The 22,206-nt window shown below is 42.1% G+C and overlaps 1 protein-coding gene across 1 annotated transcript in view; it reads right to left on the bottom strand.

Annotated features, from left to right (window-relative positions):
• The window catches only part of rnf220a (ring finger protein 220a), a 188,729-nt gene that overhangs the window by 9,864 nt on the left and 156,659 nt on the right, over positions 1–22,206 (bottom strand). The window contains 4 exon segments of the mRNA XM_020604525.1: positions 3,516–3,627; positions 13,472–13,583; positions 14,279–14,334; positions 14,415–14,607. Of these exon segments, the coding sequence (XP_020460181.1) occupies positions 3,516–3,627; positions 13,472–13,583; positions 14,279–14,334; positions 14,415–14,607 (473 nt within the window).

Raw genomic sequence — 22,206 nt, 5'->3', positions numbered from 1 at the left:
GATCACAGAGCTGGACCTTTACTGAGTATGCACATACATACACCACAGTGCACTATGAACACGTGTGCAAACACACCGACCCCACCCCCACCCCACACACAGATGTACGAGGGGATTCCAGCGACAGCCAGACAGCCAATGAACAATGAAGCTTGAGAATGACTTTGTATGACTTCAAGAAGTGTGATGACTTGGCTACAAGGAAATGTCAAGATTTTAGGATGTCTCACTGGATACAGGCTGGACACTGCAAAGTTTAAGAATTCACGGTCACTCCAGCTAACCACATTTGAATGGTGAAATGAATGGCTTCATTTCCACTGACTTGTATTTACAGCAGCGCACTGACTAGCGCTGTTGCCTCACAGCAAGAATGTTCCGGGTTCGAGCCCTGGGGCCTTTCTGTGGGGAGTTTCCCTGTTCTCCCTGTGCCTGCGTGGGTTCTCTCCGGGTACTCCAGCTTCTTCCCACAGTCCAAAGACATGCAGCTTAGGTTGACTGGTGACTCTAAATTACCTGTAGGTGTGAGCATTAGTGTGTGTGGTTCTTTGTCTACATGTCCTGTGATAGACTGGAGATCTGTCCATGGTGGACCCTACCTCTTGCCCAATGTCAGCTGGGAGTGGCCCTATTCTGGAGTAAGCGGTATAGATAATGGATGGATGTATTTACACTGCTAACACAGAAATGCACTAAGGTTTGGCCTGAGTGGGCTTGATGATGACACGTCACTCTTATTACCGCTATTTTAGTAACAGGTTGTTTATTAAGTTTCTCCTGAGACAAACATCTTCCTGGCAGGGTTATCTGACTTATATCAGAATCAGCTTTAATCACCAGGTATGTTGAGCATACAAGGAATTTGTCTCTGACACAGGCACTCAAGTGTGTTTTAGGCAACAGACAACAGAATAGTGCAATCAAAGGTAGGGGAAGTGTGGGAGAAGGAGGAAAGGCAGTATTCATAAACATTAAATATGGAGATGTGGTTTGAAAGAGGTGATCAATTAGGAGGCAGAGAAGGTCTAATGAAAAACTCCATCAAGCCTGAGTTATGGAAAATATAGGATACAGAGTTTCTGAATCTTGACCCATATCGTTCAATCCTAACCTACCCTAAAAACATAGTGCCCCTAAATCCCAAGCGAGGAGCAGATATGTGTATCTGCATTGCATTTGCTCACGTTAGACAGTGGCTGGACAGATACAGATACAGTATGTAGTACTGCTCAATATTCAGGACTTTCCTGTCAAACAAGGCTGTGTTCCATTCCATCCCTGTCTTATAGATGTCAATTAAAACCCAATAATATTAGTAGTAAGGCTTTTTTTGAATAATGCCTCTTATATGAATAAATGCATTAGTAGAACTGCTTTCAGAAATTTTAATAAGATAAGGTTCCTTTCTCTAACAACCAGCAGGTGGGAGTAGAACTCCACTGATACCAATAAACAGCACTGAATGCGCTTCAGGACCAGGGAAGGGTAAAGAATGACTTGATCCAACTTGGCTGCAGTAGGAGAGCACTTGTTTTCTACGTACATACAACTAGCTACCTGAGCACTGGAAGGTTCTGATCCATTAAAAAACATTTTGGAAATGGAAGGACCTGACAACAGCAACATGTCTCAGTGTAATCAAGCCACTGAATCACAGCTCTGCTAAAAGTGTTGAGGTTGCAGTGGAAATCTCTGGATTCTCTGAAATGCTTTGCATGTGTCAGCTACGTGCCAGCTACTGAGACTAATGTGATGAGTTTTAGATTCAACACACAGCGACAGGTTGAACAGGGACAGAGACTGATTAGATGTAAGGCCTCTCTGTGTGTACATATATATTTGTGTTGCATGCCCGTGTGTGTGCAAGATGAGGGACAGTGACAAATGAGAAGAGAAGAGCCGCCTGTCCATGGGGCAGTGAGTGATCGATCGCTGTGCCTTGCACTCCGTGTCACCCCGGGCACCCAGCGACCTTTAGGAAGCACCAGTGTTGGTAATTACCCACTCTTCTCTTACTCACACACACACAGAAGCACAGGATGCCGATGCTGCACTGTCCACAAGCTTGAAGGATGAGGCACTTGACACTGAGATGGGACACAAACACTGATAGGGGTTGCAGGTACAGTCGCATCTCAAGCATCTGATGAACATGAATACTGACAATTCTGCCTGATATTGTCAAGGAGTGACACATGGTGTGTGGTATTGATCTGTGAGTGCAACCAGTCACCAATACGAGCTGGGCACAGGAGCGTCACTTAACAATGGAATACGGCATGACCCAGTCTTACGATTCCAGCTGGGGTGTGTCCAAGTTTGTGCAGATTTACATAATTCAATACTGTGTCAAAGACCTGCCTTTATAAGGCACTTCTGTCTTTCTCATATGAAGCAGCTGTTTTAAATCAGCAAGTAAGGCAAGATGACATTAATACAAGAGACTGCAGAGCAACAATCCTGCAAAGCCATGCAAGAGCAGAAACCACCACAACACAACAGCAATACACCACCAGCAGCACTCAGTGAAAAAGCAATGCAGACATTCAGAAACAGAGAGAAATGACAGGCACATGGTTCCTACATGCACATGTATCCAGCACACAACACAATACACAAACATTCTTTAATATGGGTGACTAGCAAACTAAGATCTAGAAGTTGCTCACAATAAATTCATTTTTCATGGGTTTTTGCTTGCAGAACAGTACACGTGGAGTGTGGGGCAGTGTAGCATAGTGGGAACTGAAGCCTTCTAGGAAGCACAGAGTGCCTAGGTTCATTACAAATTATTTACACTGACTGTGGCCATATTCAAGGACTCCCTCATCAGAGGGAGACTGGATCCTTTAGTAAAATCTAAGGATTTGGCTGAACCTGCATCTCATTCACCACGAGGTGCTCTAGTCTCACAAAGACAAAACTTACGGTGCCTTGAGGCAGTCCTCAATAAATCACCAGGCATTAACCCTCAAACAACCAATCAAATGTATGTAATACTAGTGGCAAGTCTGAATTTGTGAGTTCTGTCATTTCACACATGATGGAGAACTGACACATACAGATCCAAGTCCAATTCTAATTTCTTCAGGCCAACTAGTTTCTCAGATGCTAACAACCCACTGCTGCCTTTTGAAAAGTTTTAGGACAACAATGGAATACGCTTAACCAGGGTCTGAATTCACAGACATTATGGTGAGTACATAAAATTCCTTGTTGGCTTTAGTCTCTGTTGGATTTGTGGAAAATCGCAAAAACAAAGAAACTCGCCAACCTTATCATTTAAAGTCAAACATAGGCTATTCCCTTGGAGGTGATCCTCAGGGATTATGGGAACTTAGCTACCAGTACTAGCCCTAGCATTAACAGAAAGTCACTAAATCAGGGCTTTATTTATGGTGCTACTTGAAGTTTTAGAAATGCTAGAGTTCACACCTTCAGACAGAGGTACAATACCCCGATTAAGGCTTGGTGCACAGCCAAACGGGGAATCTTCATCTCCAAGTTATACTCACCATACAGATGAGACACTTGTATCGGTCTCCTCTCAGTATCTGCTTCTCCAGCTCTCTGATTCGAGCCTTCAGGGCCTCCATAGTGGTAGCTGTGGACTCCTCCTCCGTCACCCTGGCAGAAAAGAGAACAAGAGATGTTTAGTTCTGTTATTATAAGACCTATTGATGAGTGAGTCTGAGAAATTTCACACCAGCACTGACTGACAACGTCACACAAGTCCACATTAAGATAAAATGCGAGAAGACATCTGTGCCAGGTCATCTTTGAGCTTCACACATGAAAACAACAAGAAATTGGATATATTCCTTTTTCTGTGTGGTTTAAATGAACGTTCTGTCTTTAAATTTTCTGGTCATACAGCATACTCACACTCTTCTGTGACTACCTGTAGATACTGTATGCGTGTGTTCCCCCAGTGTGAATTTCATTTACTCCCAGTGTATTAAAGTAAAATTCCCCACAGCTTTTTATTCACTGCAGTCCAATTATGGCCCTTTCTGCAGCCGTAGGGGCGGCTGTGGCTCAGGAGGTAGAGTAGGTTGTTCCCTATCTGTAGGGTCGGTGGTGTAGTAGCTGGCTTCTCCAGTTTACATGTTGAAGTGTCGACAAGACACTGAACCCCAAGTTGCTCTTGGTGATATCACTGGTATGTAAATGTGTGAGTGACTGGGCAAATACAGTAGTGTTAAAGCGCTCTGAGGATGCTTCAGGGTATAGAAAAGCACTATAAAAGTTTAAGTCCATTTACCAAACCTGCTCTCTGTCACTCAGTATATAGTGACATGTAGAAAATTGAACACCTCTTTGTCACTACCTTCTGTCTCTCTGCAGCTCAATGCACAGGTGTCTTAAAGCATCCCACCCATTATCTCTATCTGTCTAATTTATGGTGTGGCATCTTTCTATTTAACACAGCAGTATCCTCAAAGGCTCCATCTCGCCACGGATTTACAACTTTGCCCCCTCTTTCTCTCATTCCCACCATCTCTTAATTTTTACTCCACCCCCCTTTTCATTCTTCGACTTTAACTCAAATGCCCTGTCGTATTTTTCTAACATCTCACGTTCACCTTTTATCCTCTGTGTCTCCTCTGTTATGTTTCCCTATCTATCCCCATGTCCATCTATCCCTTGTAATTTGTTTCCTGGCCTCTGTATTTATCTCCTCTTCTTCACGTCCTTCTATCCTCCCTCCCTCCACCAACTCTCCCTTTGATCTTATCCACCATTCTCCCTTTTCTTCCTGCCTCTAAGCAGCCTCTGATTAATGTGTAGCATGATAACAGAAAATGTGCATTTAACACTGTCCGACAGCATATGAAGCAGCCATAACTAAATCAATTTTGTCAATGCAGAGACCACAGCACTGATGATGTTGATGATTTGGCGCAGGCTGTACGAGCCAGGAACTGTTTATTATAGCCATCCGCTTGTTCTCTGGCAAGATGCAATAGCAGTTATGTGTATGCGTGTTAAAAAGAGTGTGTATTTATGGTGGTGTGGCCATTTTGCAGCCTGATAGCTAGCTGATCTATGGTATTGATCTGGATGGGGAAGGACAAGCAGCGAGAGGGAAGGGAGGGTGAGAGCAAAAGACAACAGCAAGCAGTTGTGTGTGTCTGTATGGCCCAGGATATGGCTTCATTTGCTGCATCCCCAAACAGTAGAGACCACAGGGGAAAGGAAACAAGAACGTTCTCATTTTCCTTCTAAAAGCTCAGTTTCTGTAGATTCATTTTTTCTGTAATCTACAGAAGCAGTTTAACATCGTATTTTCCTGAGTCTTGTCTTCACACAACCTCATTACAATACATTGAGCATTTAAACATTTTAGGGCCATCACCAGACTGAAGCTTCCACTCCAGTAACTGTGAAGTTTAGCAGAAAAGCTTTATGATTGCAGTACATTATGTTTCTCTTTGTGAGAAATGTGCCCGGGAGTAAATGAAACTCTGAAAACTTTGATATCTTAAGCCTTGATCAAAGCTTATTGATAACAGCTGTCCAGGATGGACACACAGTCAGCTCCAGAACTTGCACACGGACACAGATGCATACTGGGCATATTCCACACATGCACAACGGAACAAATGATGGAAACCTCCTGACATCAAGAAGAGCTGTATTTGCCTGAACACCATGCAAAAATGAAACAAGAAAACAGTGTGTGCTACCACCTAACCACAATACAGGGTGAGAAGCAAACATGCAGTCCTTGTTTTCTAGCACATGCACAGTCAGTCAGTGTGCTTACAGACGGTCACCACGATCTCAAATTTTGGGCTGCCTGAAAGTCCAGGGCAGACTCTCACTGATTTGTGCAGCTGTTAAAAGTTACATCCCATGAGCCCTTCAAAGCCACGGAAATCACAAATTGGCCTTTACATATTCATACACTTTACGTCTTCCAAAAGGAGATGATCTCAAAAACTTCCCACTTCTTTCTGCTCCAACTCTTAAATTCTCAACCATAAAATAGTCCCAGGTTATGTTACTGGGGACTCTCAATTATGACTGGCTGTCAAATGTCCATTAATTTCACGTAACTATACAACATAACCAGACACCTCTGATAAAGCTTGTGCCAAATGATGACCATACTAAATACCCTGTAGTCTGTGTGTGCAATGCAGCCAGATTTCAAAATCTGTCATGAATTTAAAGACTCCTAGTCCAGCCTTCTGAAATGTACCCCTACCAGTTTACAAATTGTGGCCAAGTGTTACAAACAGCAGAAATTCAGAGGTACATCAACCACTGTATATGTCATTTTATTTCAAATTTCTGATTTCTTTATTTTGATTACTCATAGCTATGGCTAGAACTGAAATGATTAGTGGCTCCATCACAAAAAGATTAGTCAGTAATTATTCCTATATTTAGTAGATCTTTTTAAGGTAATTTTTTTCAAGTAAAAACATTATCCATTCTCTGGTTCTGGTTTCCTCCATAAGGTATCTGGGAAAAGTCCAGCTCCACCCAGTAACCCCATCACCATCCATGTCTATAAAGACCCATTGTAGTTGGGACTTATGGCCTGACTCACCGCTCCATGTCCTATAAACTGATTTACCCTCTCCTCTTATTAGTTCTGAGCTTGTAAAAAGCCATTTAGCCATGATTAGCCTGCTAGCTTATAAACAAGGAATGGACTCTGGGCTGGACAGGAAGGGAATGGACAGGGCTATCCCTCAAACAAGGCTGTCTCTTTCATTTAATAGCTCCTATAAATCCCTCCGTTGTTCACTCCACCACAAAACTCTGCCAAGGGGTTCTCCTTCCTCATCCAGAGTGAGTTAAAGAATGGAGACTGAACAAGTGCTACTCTTAAATAGATTCTCCCTTTCTCCCAACAATACTCCCCACAGATGATTTAAAGACAATCACACTTCGACAAAGTCATGTTTATCTATCTTTATGTAGCTATGGCCATGTAAACAGGGGGCCAAGGAGGTGAAGTGGGAACAGTAAGAGGGGATGGTGGAGGTGCAGAAATTTAATGGAAGTAAAAAGGACAACAGTTATTTCACTGGGCAAAGGAAAGGCAATTCTCTAGGGCTAAACGTGACACAGAAAGATAAAACAGCCTCTCAACCAGCAAGAACCACAAGCAAAAATCCTTGAGTTTAAGGCCTTTATTTGCCATTTGTGTGATGGTCACTGACTTAAGGTTGCTCAGGGATTTTCAACCTTTTCAGTACTGGTTCTAAAATAGGCAAATTTATATTATTCAGGGACCAAGGCTTAGCGATGCGGTCATGTAGACTTACAGAAACAAGATAACTGTTTGGGTTACAAACTAAAATGTAAGGTATTCACAACACAAACCTTCATTTTGCTGCCTATAGCCACTACAGCAGTGAATGCTCTCCTGCACTGTGTGCTGGACTCTGCTGAGTATCTCCTGCTGCCAGAACAACAGAATGAATATGCATGTCTCTTCCTCAAATTATGGACTTTTATTGGTATGCATTTTACATCCATTTGCTCTCTATTTGTGCTTGACTGTGTGTTTTAGAGCATTTATGAGTGGGACCATAAGTTTTAACTAAAGCTGTGACACTGATCTAAAGGCCTGGTATCAAAAAATCTGAGCTACCAATCTCATTCGCACAGCGCATTCGCAACTCCAACTTACTTACTGACTTGAAGGACTTTGGGATGTTGTGCTTGTGTATATGAGTGAAAGAAAGTGAAATTGCCATGCATCTCCATTTCCCATCATCCCAATGGCAACAAGGAAGTAAAAAACCTAGACAGAGACAGATAGATGGCTCTGACTCCTCTGTATTTAGCGCTCAGTCCCCAGTGTGTACGGGGCTATTTCCTGTCTCAATCAGTCCTGTGTCTTAATCTTCTGTCTACCTACATTTTGGACTCACTCAGCTTTTCTCCCATCGTGAGCAGAAACAAATAACATTACAGGAGAATTAATTTTAAAAACTTTATGGCACCATATTCTAGTGAGCATTTTATCCAGAAGGTAGGGAAATAAATCTCTCATATAAATGTGCTGTGTAAAATGGCAGTGTTAAATCCCTTTAGAGCATCATTCTCTGCTGCACCCCGTTGACCAAGGCCTTAACTACACTGACACACCATGATAAAACATTTAAGTCACTATTGATTTCCCCTGCTTCACCCCTGTATGTGTGTGTCTGTGTGTATGTCTCAGATGGCAAATGGGGAGGGGGGCGTCTTGAAAGTGCTTGAGAAAAATTGAGACAGAGGATGGGAAGAAAAGAGAAATGGGAAAGAAAAAGAAAAGAGAAAGAGAGAAATGTGGCTTAGGGGCAGAACAATAAAGAGAAGAATGAGAGGAAAAGACAGAAACTGGGCAGATTGTGTATGTGTCTCCGTGTGTGTCTGTATAGGGACGGTGGGGGTGGGGGGTTGTAGAAATCTAGCTTCATCACTTCCAAATTGAGGACAGATTCAATTATTTGCAGAAACCACATGGAAATCTCTCCGCATTGTTCCAGCTGGAGCACCAAATTTGGCAGCAATCGCATTGGCGGCATTGGAGAGGCCATTTATCTTAGAGGGGAAAGAAATGTCTCAGGCACTGTACGTGTGTGACAATGTGTGTGTGTGTGTGAGCTCATTTATCTTGCAGGGGAATGAGCAGGGGAAGGAGGACACCCCAGGAGGCGACCAGATCATTACCCATCTGGGATCAGAGAAAGAGAGAGAGGGAGAGACAGAGAGAGAGAGAGAGATTTTTACTAAGTCTACCCTGTGCAAAGTCACACACACACACGTACAATGTATCAATGTAACGAAAGAAGACAAATCTCATTTTCATTTGGGGATGAAGGGGTACAGAAGCTCCACAAATACGAACATTTATGGCAAGCGGAGAGGAGAGAGGCAGAGAATTGTTCCAGCCAGCCAGGTGACTGCTTGTTCCAATGTAATCATTCAGTATCTAGCTGGCTCCCTTTAAATAGACATGTAGATTAAGGCATGTTCTGTGCCAGGTGGCCACTAAGATCGCATGTTGGAACACACAGGTCTACATTTGGGCCCTAACACAGTCATAATGTCTGGTTGTTTGGAGAGAGAAATTCACATATTAGGTAGTCCTTGATAACATTTAGCAAGCCACCATATTCTCCCCTTTACATATACCAAAATCTTTGGAGGACATCATCTCTCTCTCTATACCCAAATTAAAAATATGTATACTAGTTGGAATACTTTTTATCAAGGTAACAGCTCCTGCTGCATGTTGAGAAAAATACTGGGCCTGAGGTTACTGCATGTCCGGGAATGTTCCTGTATAGGGACTCGCCCTTTTACCTGACCGGGCCTAACCTACAATCGGCCGGCCAGTGGAAACCCCCCGTGGCGGTGAAAGATCAGCTCACCAACGTTGGATTCCCACTTTGTTTATAGTGTTACGCATCTCTTTTCATCGGCACATATACCATTGTTTACCTGTCTATGAAGGAGAAATTCAAATTAATTAATGCTGTTGCGGTTCATCGTGTTGTCCACTTTCATATTCTGGCTCGAACATGTCAAGTAGGATTTGAGGCACTGTCACTGTCAAAATCGTAGCTTATTTGTTAATAGTTTTTGTTCCCCTGTCGAGATGTTTGCCCATTCAAACCTTGGTTTCATGTAGCACCCCCCCTTGGGGTTTTATAGTTTATTATAAAGCTGATCTAGAGGTACCCAAGATTAAACATTAAATGGCTGGAAATGAGCATGCCATGGGCATTTTAATAAGTAATATCAGCATGGATCTGGAGCAGGTGAATTGGATTGGTGCATCCTTTTAATTATATATTTTTATATCTATCAGTCAGTATCTCTTAGTTTTGAAGACACAACTATGACAGAATCAGAGACAGTTTGAAAAAGTTATCAGTACTTCACTTGAAAGGTGGTGGAGGCTTAACAAGATCATCACATCAGAAAATTACAATAATCAAACCTACTGCTGATTCAGAAAGTATTCAGGCCGCTTAGGAGACGACCATCACAGCAGCACTCATCAATCAGGCCTACACAGTAGTAGCTTGGTGGAATACATTTTGAGTAAAAGACAACATGACAGCCTACTTGGAGTTTGACAAACTGTATTTATAAATGTAACTCTTTGGACTGAACTCCAAGCACCATCTGGTGAAAAGGGATGGGTATCATGATTTTATCAATACTGATACTGCTTATCCATACCAATACTTCTCAATACTCATGTTGATACTACTCTTTATAATTTGGTGCAAAGAGTAAAGATGTGATGTGAAAAGACTCTACTTTTTTATAAATTTTGTGCAAAAATAACTAATAATCCAGTACTTTAACTGTACTCTTATGGGTTCTTAAGAAAAAATAATAACAGAATTATAACTTTCTCAAATGTAGGCTACTGTTAACATTCTTGAGAAGCAAAGTGCGACGGCAATGTTTTGAACCAATCACTAGACTATATGTGATAACAAAAATGCTTATAATTCAATGCAGGATTTTGACTAATTTTAATGTGCAGTAGCTTGCCGCTTACCCACATATCACTAAATTTGCCCCTGCTCTCAGTGCTCTGGACTTAATGTATGCAACCTTAACAATATGCTAGCAAACGATTATGTTTAATCAATAGTACATGTTCATTTAGTTTAGTTAACTCAATGTGTGGGCTCCAGGCTGCCAGCACATATAACACACCTGGACAACAAGAGATGAACTACAAGCTAGGCAGTCGAAAAACTGTGCATTTCTCCACCTGTATGTGATGGACTTTCGCTAGGCGTTTCCACAGATTGTGTTTCTGTCCTTACATGCAAAAGACTTGTTGCAATGTGCACTGTCAGCATCAACCTTAGTGAAGTGTAACCACACATAGTTAAGTTCTCTTCGCCATGTGTGTGCTGCAGTGTGTGAGACAGAGCTGTCCCCGCCCCTCACAGATGAACCTCGAGACACAGATGTGCCTTCTGGATTGAGAGAACCAAAAGTGCAACATTGACAAATGTATTAATCAGAAACAGAGTTGGTGGGATAAAATGTGCAAGATAACTTTTATGTAGCAATAATAAATAGGAAATCTGTTTTCTTAACTTCTCCAGTAGATAGCAGAACCAATAACTTTAGAGTTTAATGATATATCAGCACCGGTGCCTGTTTAATACTGGCATTCGGTACCTATCCCTACTAGTGAACACTAGGCACTGCTCATCACGTGGCTAATACTGTCCCTGCAGTGAAACATGGTGGTGGCAGCATCATGCTATGGGGATGCTGCTTAAGAGCAGGGACAGGGAGACTGGTCTGAACTGAGGGAATGATGCAGTCACTTACAGAGAAGTCCATGAAGAAAACCTGCTCCAGAATGCACGTGACCTGAAATTGGGGCACCAGTTCACATTTCAGCACGACAATGACCTGAAGCACAAAGCCAAAACACCGCTGGAGTAACTTCAAAAAAGTCTCTGTAGCCTTGAGTGGTCCAGCCAAAGCCCAAGTGTAAAACCCACAGAATATCTGGGCACAGATACTGCTATGCAACCAGAGCACTGTGAGGAGACTACCACTTTATCTCACAAAACAGCTTCTAATAATTTGTAACAACTGTGTGTGGTTGCGTGTACTAGTGAACTAATTGGTACCATCTGGCCACTGCCGCATAACTCAGCCACACTGACCTTCTTCTCTCAGACATGCACAAAGGATAGCCACACAACCACACAACGAAGAATAAGTTAACAAATACTTAGTAAACACCTGTGCACACACCCCCACACACAAACACACCCACTTCTTCTTGCCCTGCAGTACCGCTCTGATCAATACACTTCAAGCTGCTCTGATTATTCACCAGTTATCCCCTCTGCTGGTATTTAATATGGGGAACACACACTGAGTGCCAATTGATTCATTTAAATGAAGCATTTATTACATGAAGCCATCACAGAGGTAAAAGGGGATGTGTTACCCTACAGGTAATATTTCAGTGTATTTGTGTTTTAAAGGTCCATTAACCAAATTCAGTCATTAGCTTGCTGCTCAGCAGAAGTAACTCACAGAACATTTACAGCTCTGAAATCTCCACACATTTTCACTTGAACATTTTGCCTGAGGAAATGACTGAAGTGGTTTAAAGATTTAAACAATGAGATACGAGTGGTGATTTTTAAAGGGTACTCTAAAAAGCACTTCAGGTGAACAAAGAAAATCACTTTAATAGAGGTTGGGACAGAAGGCCACAAACAGACCGCAGAATACCGACCCCGGCTCTCTGTGTTTATCTATGTGTGTGTCTAAGTAATCACATGGGGCAAAGTGACAGCAGAATATGTTTACCTGTGGCAAAATATGGATGAGGAAATGGAAATGAGGGAATTACAGAGTGTTGGCCTTTCTCACACACACACACACACACACACACACACACACACACACAGGCTATTCTAAGGGATAAGAGCAGTATGGCAGTGTGTGTGTGTGTGTGTGTGTGTGAGAAACATACCTAAGTGAGGGGACTCTTTTCATACTGTCTGATTCCACCTCCACTTGCAGTCAAATATAGGTCATATTTAATCTATAATATGTGTCAAAATTGAAAATGAACTATATAAGCATAATCATGTAGTGTATACCACAGGCTTCATTCGTAATATGCACTGTCAGTGCACCTACCTATAATATTACAGTATCAGTATGTCGGGAATATGCCTTCAAAATGCAACAGTAGCTTTTGCTATAGAATGTAAGCCTGTGCTTCAGGCTAGTTACAGTCAGGTTTTTGGCATTACATTTGGATTTTTGCTGAGATTTAAATATGTTCAAAGTGCCTTCGAATAATAATTTCTACAACATTGAACAGAAACTGTTAGTAAGGCTCATGACTTTGGAGTCAGTAAGAATCCAAACTGTAGTCAAGAAGGAGAAAATAAATAAATAAATAAATAAACAAACAATAATATCTAAACACCACCTGTATGAAGGCCACGAGTGATGTCCACGCTACTACTTGAAAACTGGGACAAAACGGCTTATTATCATGCATCACGTGTCAGTGTGTGAACTGTACTGAAGGTGTGTGTGCAAACACTCACGTGAACAGAGACCTTCACACTGCTATCTCGACACTAGTGTGCGTCTAAGTGTCTGTTTGTGTCTGTGCTCATTAATGATTCTAAGGCAGCTCTGGGCTTTGAGAGAGCACAGCTGCAGAAAAAAGAAATCAATACCTGGAGAGACCCTCCCTGTCTCACACACACACACACAGCAAAAACAGAATCCACACAAAATGCATCATTTATGATCCTTCTACAAGTTGACTCTCCTGCAGGTAAGAAAACTCATCAGAAAGTCATAGAATCATCATGAGTGTGCGTGTGTGTGATGTGCAACTGGAAAATGTGACCATGTAATTTTCGGTCTCACCTTTTACAACTAGATCACAACGTGTGTGCGTGCGTGTGCATATTTCTGTGCAACCTACTTTTCGATCTCACTGTTTTTACAGGTGCGCGGGGCACAGGAGGAAGAGGACGAGGATGAGGGAGTGCTGAGGTCTGTCTTGCTGCTCTCTCCATTGCTCGTTGAAGGCATTTCTGTAGATAGACAAACAGGTAATGTGGTTAACACTGGATGGTGACTGTTCCAGCCACAAGCTTTAAGTGCAATAAGCATTTGCATGCTCCATTTACTAAAATGACCTTTAATATTACTGATATTACAGATCATATAAAGTCATTTTAAAAGACTACAAGGAGTTGAGGCTGGTATAAATACACAGCGTGGAATGAAAAACTATAAGGTCATGTGTGCTAGTACGGCCTCATTGATTTACTTTACTTTAACCTGATCTATACTGATCAAGCATGTGGTTAGCTGCTTTTCACACATCTGTATAATTAGTCACCGGACACATTAATGATAAATATTAACATTTATAAATAAACAACTGAGGATTATTATTACAGTACAACCCAAGTAAAGGTTTAATAATGAAACAAGCAATTATCTGAATTAAAAATGACATGTATGTAAAGTGTAGACCAACATCCATTGTTGTTCAACAAGTAAAATGCAAAAGATAAAACATATTAAGTGTTTGAATACACAGATTTCTTCACAGAAAAATAAACAAACAAACCTCAAGCCCTTCCCATCTAAAAGAAGTACCGTTCCAGTTTATGAAGTCTAAAGACAAGAGCCTCAATCCCCAACTGAAAAATTACCTGAGTGGTACTTTTTAACCCAGATCGGAACGTTTTCAAGATGCCATCATCTGGTCTATACTTACCATCACTGGCCCATTTGGAGAACTCAGGCGTTATTCTGTTAGAAGGCATTCCGCCGCTGCAACAAAGACAAATGCTGATATGAACAGGACCTTACAGATACAGTAACAGTACTATGGCTAAGTTTTTGCTTCATACTTGAGCACGGCTCCTCGTAGTGCCTCCCTCTCTCGGGCCTCTCCTTGGTCCTCTCCAGCTCCAGAGCAGGGGATGATATCAGCCTCAGTGTACTGTGCTTTGCCATACTCCAAGGTGTCGTCTCCATCCACGTCAAGGTCGGCATCGCTGTCTCCTGCGCTTTCCTTGATACTACATGTGGCAAAACCAGTTCCTGTAAACGTGATGAAAAAATATTGAACTTTACTTCTATTTAATAAGTACAAAATAGGGCACTAGGAATCAGTGAAGTCAGTCTACAATACAGAGGATTCACCTTGACCTAGGGCTGGGATATTAATCAAAAACTAATTGAAACTGACATACAGAACCTCTAATTGATGTAATCTTGCCCATGTAGGTTATGTGTGTGTGTTCATATACTGCCCCCTTAAAAACATACTACTTCATGTAGTCACATGACTCCGCCCCATCCAGTGACATGGAAGCATCATGGAGGAGAACTCAAACACCGAGCCAAGTGGACAACTCCAGCAGCTTGTACCAAAAAAAATGACATGTCCGTTGTTTGGACACATATTGGCTTTAGTGAAAATGACACCAAGCAAAAAGAAGTCAGATGTAAATCACGTTAACGAATATGAACAGTGCATCGCTCATGCTTGCAAGAAATTCAAGTTGTTTATTTTCTACTCTTTTAGGGAACTTGCTTTTTATATTTAAAATATTTGCAGTATAAGTCTTGTCAGTGAAATATGAGGGTGAAAAACAAATCAAAGCCAAAAAAAAAAAAAAAAAAACACAAAAGCAAAATAATCAATCACTAATTAGTCAAGGTAAGATGTTCAGTTAATAGTGATATTGATTTGAAGTCATATCGCCCAACACTACCTTGACCTCTGACATACAGAGTCAAACGTGCACACCGCCCTGACTTTTTATACCCAACTATCATAGCTGCCTTAACCCAGTTACAGGCCTCAAGGCTTCTCTAAAACTCACTGGCTCAAGGTGCTAATAATGACACTACATGTGATCTAATACAACACAAATACAAGTCACACCTCAAGGTATACCTGTTAAAGAACCAACCAATTAAAGAAACCTGTATTTTGTTTGCTTTACTATAGCTCTGCCTCAACTAAATATCACTGTTAGAAGCCACTGCACTGGTATCTCATTTTAAAGTTGCAGTAAAAATGTGGTTTAATAAAAAATATTCTATCACAAATAAACCTTCATAATGCAAAAAAAAACCCTCTTTGGGATCCACTAACTATTTTTACGTCATTCCAACACTATCTTGGATTTAGTTATTTTAAAACGTAGAATTTGTAGATAACCTGGAGGTAGATGACAGAAGGTTTGGCTAAAGAAAGACAATGCAGAACGAGACAGCATTTAGACATGAGGTGACTGACACTTTACCCTTCAATCTTTGCAAGAGAGAGCAAAAGAGAGCCCAAGTAGGAGTGTGTGTGTGTGTGTGTGTGTGTGTGTGTGTGAGAGAGTGGCACTTCTATAAACCCAGTGACGAACGCTCAGACAAACCCTTCCTGCTGCCTCACTGCTCCCTTCAGCTCCACTTAGCCACAGAGTCAGCTGTGTGTGTGTGTCCGTCACTTAGAGGCGTCTCTTCAGTTTTTGTTTGAGACTGCCTGTCCCTCTGTCACTTAGGCTCCATCTCTCCAACCCTTTGAAGCTGTGCATGTGTGTGTGAGTCTGTCTACCTGTCACTTACACCATGTCTATCTACCATGCAAAGGTAGTCAGGTGTATGTGTGTGTGCCGGAGTGTGCATGTCATTTACACCACGACTATCTGAGCACTTGAAAGGACATAGCTGTGTGTGTGTGTGTGTGTGTGTGTGTGTGTGTGCACTTGTTTTACTTAAGATGCGACTCTACAGCTGTCTGCGTATATCTACCAGTGACAGGCCTGACAACCATCTTATTTACACCTATCCCAATTTCTACAAGCTCTCCACTGGACTAGTGCGCTCTCTGTTTGTGTCTATGTGTGACAAGAGTGTGTGTGACGAGATACAAGCTTGACAGAGTTGACAGCCATTTTATTTAACCCCCCTATCCCAGTGTGTGAGAGTCTCAATACTAAACTTCCTTTACCAGTTGGTCTCGGTGCACTATGGTGTCTTTGTCTAAGTGCACATCAGCCAGTAGCATGAGGTTGTGGGATTTAAACCTCTGCCACTGCTTCTTGTCCTACTGTACCTAAGTACAATTCATTTCATTCATTTTTTTCAGACAAAAAACAAAAAAGAGCAGTGATGGGAAGGAATGTGAGAATGACAACTGAAAGCCGCTGTGATAAAACATGCCACCGATGCTCAGCCATTTTATGACAGGCCCATGGTTTTTAGTGATCAAATAAAAAGGAGCTTTTAACTTTTATTTGGTCTCAGCAGCAGGAACATACGGTATGGGAACAAAGGCCATGCAGTGTAAATTCAGCAGTCTGTTGGCTACTGAAGCAATAGGTTTCAGGGCATGGCAGGAGGCGCTGTGTTATGCAGTCAAAGTACTGATGTTGCAGTGCAGCCACAGAGGCTATGAACATACTGTAGCTGTACCAGGGCTATGGATTTACCACATAACAACTGCGACTGATATACTACTCTAGTGCTGCAGCGCTGTCATGTGAGAAACTCAACACTGGACAAAGGGAAACCAACACAACGCCCCTTAATAATAATGACAATGAAAATAAATGTTTGTTGCAGCCCCAGTATAGTTTACAGTTTAAAAAAAAAAAAAAAGGCGAAACTTTCCATTTGAAGATGGACGATGCTGCGTTTTCTTAACAATACACAAGAATGTCTATTTCCAAACTGGATTTCACATGGCCTGATTAGTGTGTAAACACTGTACATCTCTATGCTGTGTTCACACTAAGTAAATGTGTAGCCTGTTTACTCTGTGTGTGTGTGTGTGTGTTTCCAGGGCTTCTGTCTGTCCCTCTAAGCAGTCTTGGCAGACCAATCTAATCCAGCCAGGAAAGGTCAGCCCCACTCTAACTGCCTTTCACTCACATTATGCACCGATGCCCCCTCCCCTGGTTCTCGCTCTTCCTCTTCTCTCCTCCTTTCTTCACCTTTTATGGTATCATCACATTTCTCCCACCTGTCCTCTTCCCATTCTTGTCCCGTTCCCTTGCTTTTCTTAACAGATAGCTTCTTTACTTCTTTTCTACCTTTACTTCCCTATTTTCTTCACATTATTTCTTTCTCTCTCCTGCATCTTTCCTGCTTGATGAACTGTTTGCCCTCCTTTCTGCTACAAAGGACAGGATCAATACACACTCATACCCTCTCCATCCCGGTCTGCCTCATTATCATAACCATAACCTGAATATTGGTGACTCTTACCATGCTAGCTACACATTTTGTCCTCTGAGTTACACGTTTGATGACAGCAACACAGGCAACACCCATTTTACATACATGTCTGCACAACAACACTACAAGTACAGGTCTGAAGAGGCATGCAAGATCAAAGGATTCATCAGGCTTTCCGACAGCCCAGATCAACCAATCGACTGACCTTGACAACATCCTGTTACCATAGCAATTATCAGGACCCTCCCTAAGAAGCAGAGATGAGGGGAGCCAAAGGTCACTGTACTATCTTTCTGCCATTTACAGGTCAGAGAGAGAGGGAGAGAGATGGGGAAAGGGACGCAGTACAAAGACATAAGACAGCCATCTTTGAAGTCCGTTTACAAAGCAGAGATGTCTCCTCGTCTCAGTCCCTTTGGGGGCAACTCAACCTGCAATAATCCCCCTCTTCTCCTCCTCTGTCTCTCAGGATAGCTTCATATCAAACTTCAGGATCTGTCTGTCTGCCTCTTTCTCTTCCTTTCCATCTGTCTCTCTGTGGATTCACTGACACATCAACTGTGTTGTTCCAAACAATTACAGATTGTGTTTTCAAGAATGGAAAATCTGCTAAAATAAATCTTCAGAAAGACAAAGGAGCATAGTACTGAAGCAAAATATACAGACAGGATACAGCAAAGAAAATATGTATTCTAATCTCTTTCAAGACACACTGAGATTAGGCTGGATGAGTAGAAGTAGGAGTGTGGATCACGTAAGTAACCAGTGTTTGCCCTACCATTCATTTGGCGGGGTGGGTCAACACAACCTCCCGCCCTACCAAGAAGACATATCTTATATGCGTTTCCCTGTCCTGTGTCGTGACTGCTAATCTCTCTTGTCCCTAACAAGGGCGTCTTATCCATGCTTACGATTAAGACAAGGATCAAGTTTGATTGACAGTAACCTCCGCTGGAGACCTGTGTTCAGTCCAACATCAAAAAGCTTTAAAGCAAAGTCAACATGAACAAGCATCGAGCGTAGAAGGAAATCCAGGGCAAAATATTGGCTTTCTTTAATCATGTGTCAATGCCCTCACCGAACCTACCACTACCAAACCTGAGCCTGGAAGCAGTTGCTAGGACGCTTCTAGCTCCCTCCCCTCTGCAGAAGAGGGGAGGGAGCTAGAACCACCAAGCGATCCCTGCCCCATGCACTGCCACTGTTCCACAAACCAGCAAGTCAAGAAAAACAGGCTAAAAAGATCAACAAATGTCAACCCCCACCCAGGTTAATTGGCCTACCCTGACAAACTAACACAGGGGAACCACCAAGTAACAACAATTTGAATGTACACATTTAATGCTGCTTGTACAAATGTGCTACTTTCTTACTGATTCCTTCTTATATATGTATTACTAAATGTTATTCTGGAATAATTGGCCCAAGAAAACATGAGTGAAGCAATGTTGCTTTCTTGCACCTTTCCCTGTGAACAGCAGTCGCACCATTTTTGCTTATAATACTAACACAAATACATGGAAATCATGTCACATTAAAAATTTACTAGCTGTTGAGGAGTTCTGGAGCTGATAATATACTAATCAAAGGGTTTCTCTAGGTGTGGGCTGATGGATATTTGATCTTTGTGCAAATTAACAATTTTTAATCCTAAAACTGCTGAAATATATAATAAAAGGAGCTCTAACCCACACCTCCAATCTGGTTTCATTGGTAGGACTCGGGGTTTGTTACCTCCTGACTCCAGTTAGTGTTTATTGATTTCATTAGCCTAGGGGTTCATACACGTTTGCTAACATGCACTGTGAATGTTTGAATGACTCAGAATGAAAAAGAACAATGCAAAGGTGCTCACTTACTTTTTTTGCCAATGTATTTAAACACATTTTAAAACATACTGTTTTGGTACCAGTGCTAAAACCTAGGTTTCAGAGTGGGACCAGTATTAAAAATTTTCAAATAATAATCTGCCCTATCATAACATATAACTTATGGTGAAAACCTGGTTGTAATATTCCATACAGACTTGTCAATGCATCCTGCAAAGTTGTGAAGTAAAACCTAGTTACCTTTCAGCTGATAAAACACAGACATAGACAGAAAGTCCACTAGACAGATTAAAAAAAGAAAAGAGCAAAAAGCTCTGTCTGTGCTATGTGGCCTCCTTTCAACTTGGCTAAGTTGGCGCGAGACACAGGGAAGTCTTCACTGGCAGAGTTGAATCATAAACTGATCTTGTTCGATTTTTTCACCATCCCTCCCCCTCCTCTCTCCTGAATAGGCCCCATTCTCTCTGCCTTTCTTCCTTGCAGTCTCAAAGGGAGGGAAGGATGGTGGTACTTCAGAGACAGATAGGCTTTCTCTTCATCTCGCCAGCTGAGGAGACCCCCTGCAACATCTCTATATCCGTCTAGCCAGCCACTGGCTCTCAAGAGCCTGCTGGACTCAGCAGCATGTGTTAGAACCACTGAGGAGCTTTGTAGACAAAATCCACCTTCTAAGCCTTCTGCCGTGTGTGTGGTGTGTGTGTTTCAAGTCGCTCTCCCCGGGCCACCTCAGTTATCTGTGTCACATCACAAGATGCCCTATTAGAGTGCTGCAGAAGGGTCCTGTGTCTGCTCATTTAACGACGGATGGATGGAGCGTTGGGGAGATGGATGGACAGGCCTCCCACGCCACAAGCTGCTCTTATGCTCTGTGTGGCTGGCAGACAAGGAGGGAGGCAGGTGAAATTCAGCATGTGTGTATTTATCAATGGATCGAACAGGGAGGGAGAGAAGGAGGTGAGCCAGAAGAGGACAGATGAAAACTGAGCAGACGCTATGAGAGTTCGGAAGATCCTCTTAATAATTGACAACTCTTTACCTCCGTCTGTGCACTTCTTCATGGTTTGCCTCAAATCTTTCTTGTCTCCACATTTTACATGTAAACACAACTGAGACCACAATGGGAGGCTAATGTGGAGAAGACGCAATTATTTTTCATTCGCCAGTCATTTTTCAAAAGCAGTTACTGACTGACAGTGGTATAAGATGGTAGAAGACGATGGTATAAGAGGACAGACGATGGATCTTCATAACCATTTGTGTGACACCATCCCACAGAATATGCTACATTCCCACTAATCTAAAAAATAATCAGCAATTTAACTGATAATAAAAGCTGTTAGCCTCTTTGGAAGTCCTCTGTTTGACAGAGGTGCCCACATACTGTTGGATTTATAGTGCAATTGTCAACTGAAAGTCTTTCATTTCAGTGAAATGAAAAAACTTTTCTAATATTTTCAAAATATCATGGACACCATTAATCTTGTCAAAATCTTGGTTGATAAAATCAAAGTAGTGGAATAACCGTGAACCTCAAAGAGTCATTCTAAGCTCTGTGAGTTCGCTCAGACATCACAAAAAAACAGTGGAGGGAGACATCCATGTACAATGTAGAATCTGCAGACACAGCTAACCATTAGATTACTGCACAAACCTAGCTGTATTACATTTAATCCTTAGGCAGGTTTCATAACAAAAAAGGACGAAGAAAAGCAAATAAGAGACGGTGACAACAAGCTAAGTGTTAGCATTGTAGGTGTGTTTTACAGAGCAGCTGCTGTGTCCCCAGTGACCAGCTCTCCCATCCACTTCTATAATTGCATTTTTGGGCGCACACACACACACACACACACACACACACACATACACACAGACACACAGAGTGGTGACCAGTGGGTCAATTGCCCAGCTAAATGTGTTTTCCTTCCCTGTGCTAAGAGGGTTGTGTAGGGCCAAGCCAAGCTGAGCTGGGCTGACCCCTGGCCAACCCACACTGCCACCAGACCACTGGCACCATTACAGCTCCCTGGTCACATTCAGCAGTGGACTCTAAGCTAAGACTGCTCACACTGGACTGAGGGAATGACGCATGAGCAGAAAAAACAAAGGAGGAGACAGATAGAGAGAAAGGAAGTAGAGAATAGACAGAGAGATGGGCTGGGCCTGTTCACACACACTGGGGTTGGATACCACCATGGAGCCATGACAGGTCAGTAAGTTATCCAACAAGTGACTGGACACCTACATCATCAACTATTACTGAATAACTGATACATGTTCATATGGCATCTAAGTGTAGGCCTATATATCTATGGTTAACTATGTTGAGCTCGTTAGGCCGAGTGGAGTCAGGACCACAGCTCCCAGTGAGTCCAGCATAAACACCTGTCAAGTCTTTCAGCATAAGAGGTAGTCAGAAGGAAGCCAGCCTGTTTTTGTTGTCAGGATAATGTTTTATTATAAAAAGATGAAATGAGGGGAAAGGTCACAAAAATTAAACTGCTGCACTGTCCAGTTTGAATTCTAATTTCACACTTTGTAGCTTTCTAACTTGTTATAGCGAGAGCAAAAAGAAAAATAGGAATGCAATTTAATATAATGCAAACTGAACAGCAGTAAATCGCAGTTCCTT

Source organism: Monopterus albus, unplaced genomic scaffold (genome assembly GCF_001952655.1).
Source record: "Monopterus albus unplaced genomic scaffold, M_albus_1.0 scaffold66.1, whole genome shotgun sequence".
Lineage (NCBI taxonomy): Eukaryota > Metazoa > Chordata > Actinopteri > Synbranchiformes > Synbranchidae > Monopterus > Monopterus albus.
Note: the sequence above shows the minus strand (reverse complement) of the source record. Positions and strands in the feature narration are given on the sequence as shown.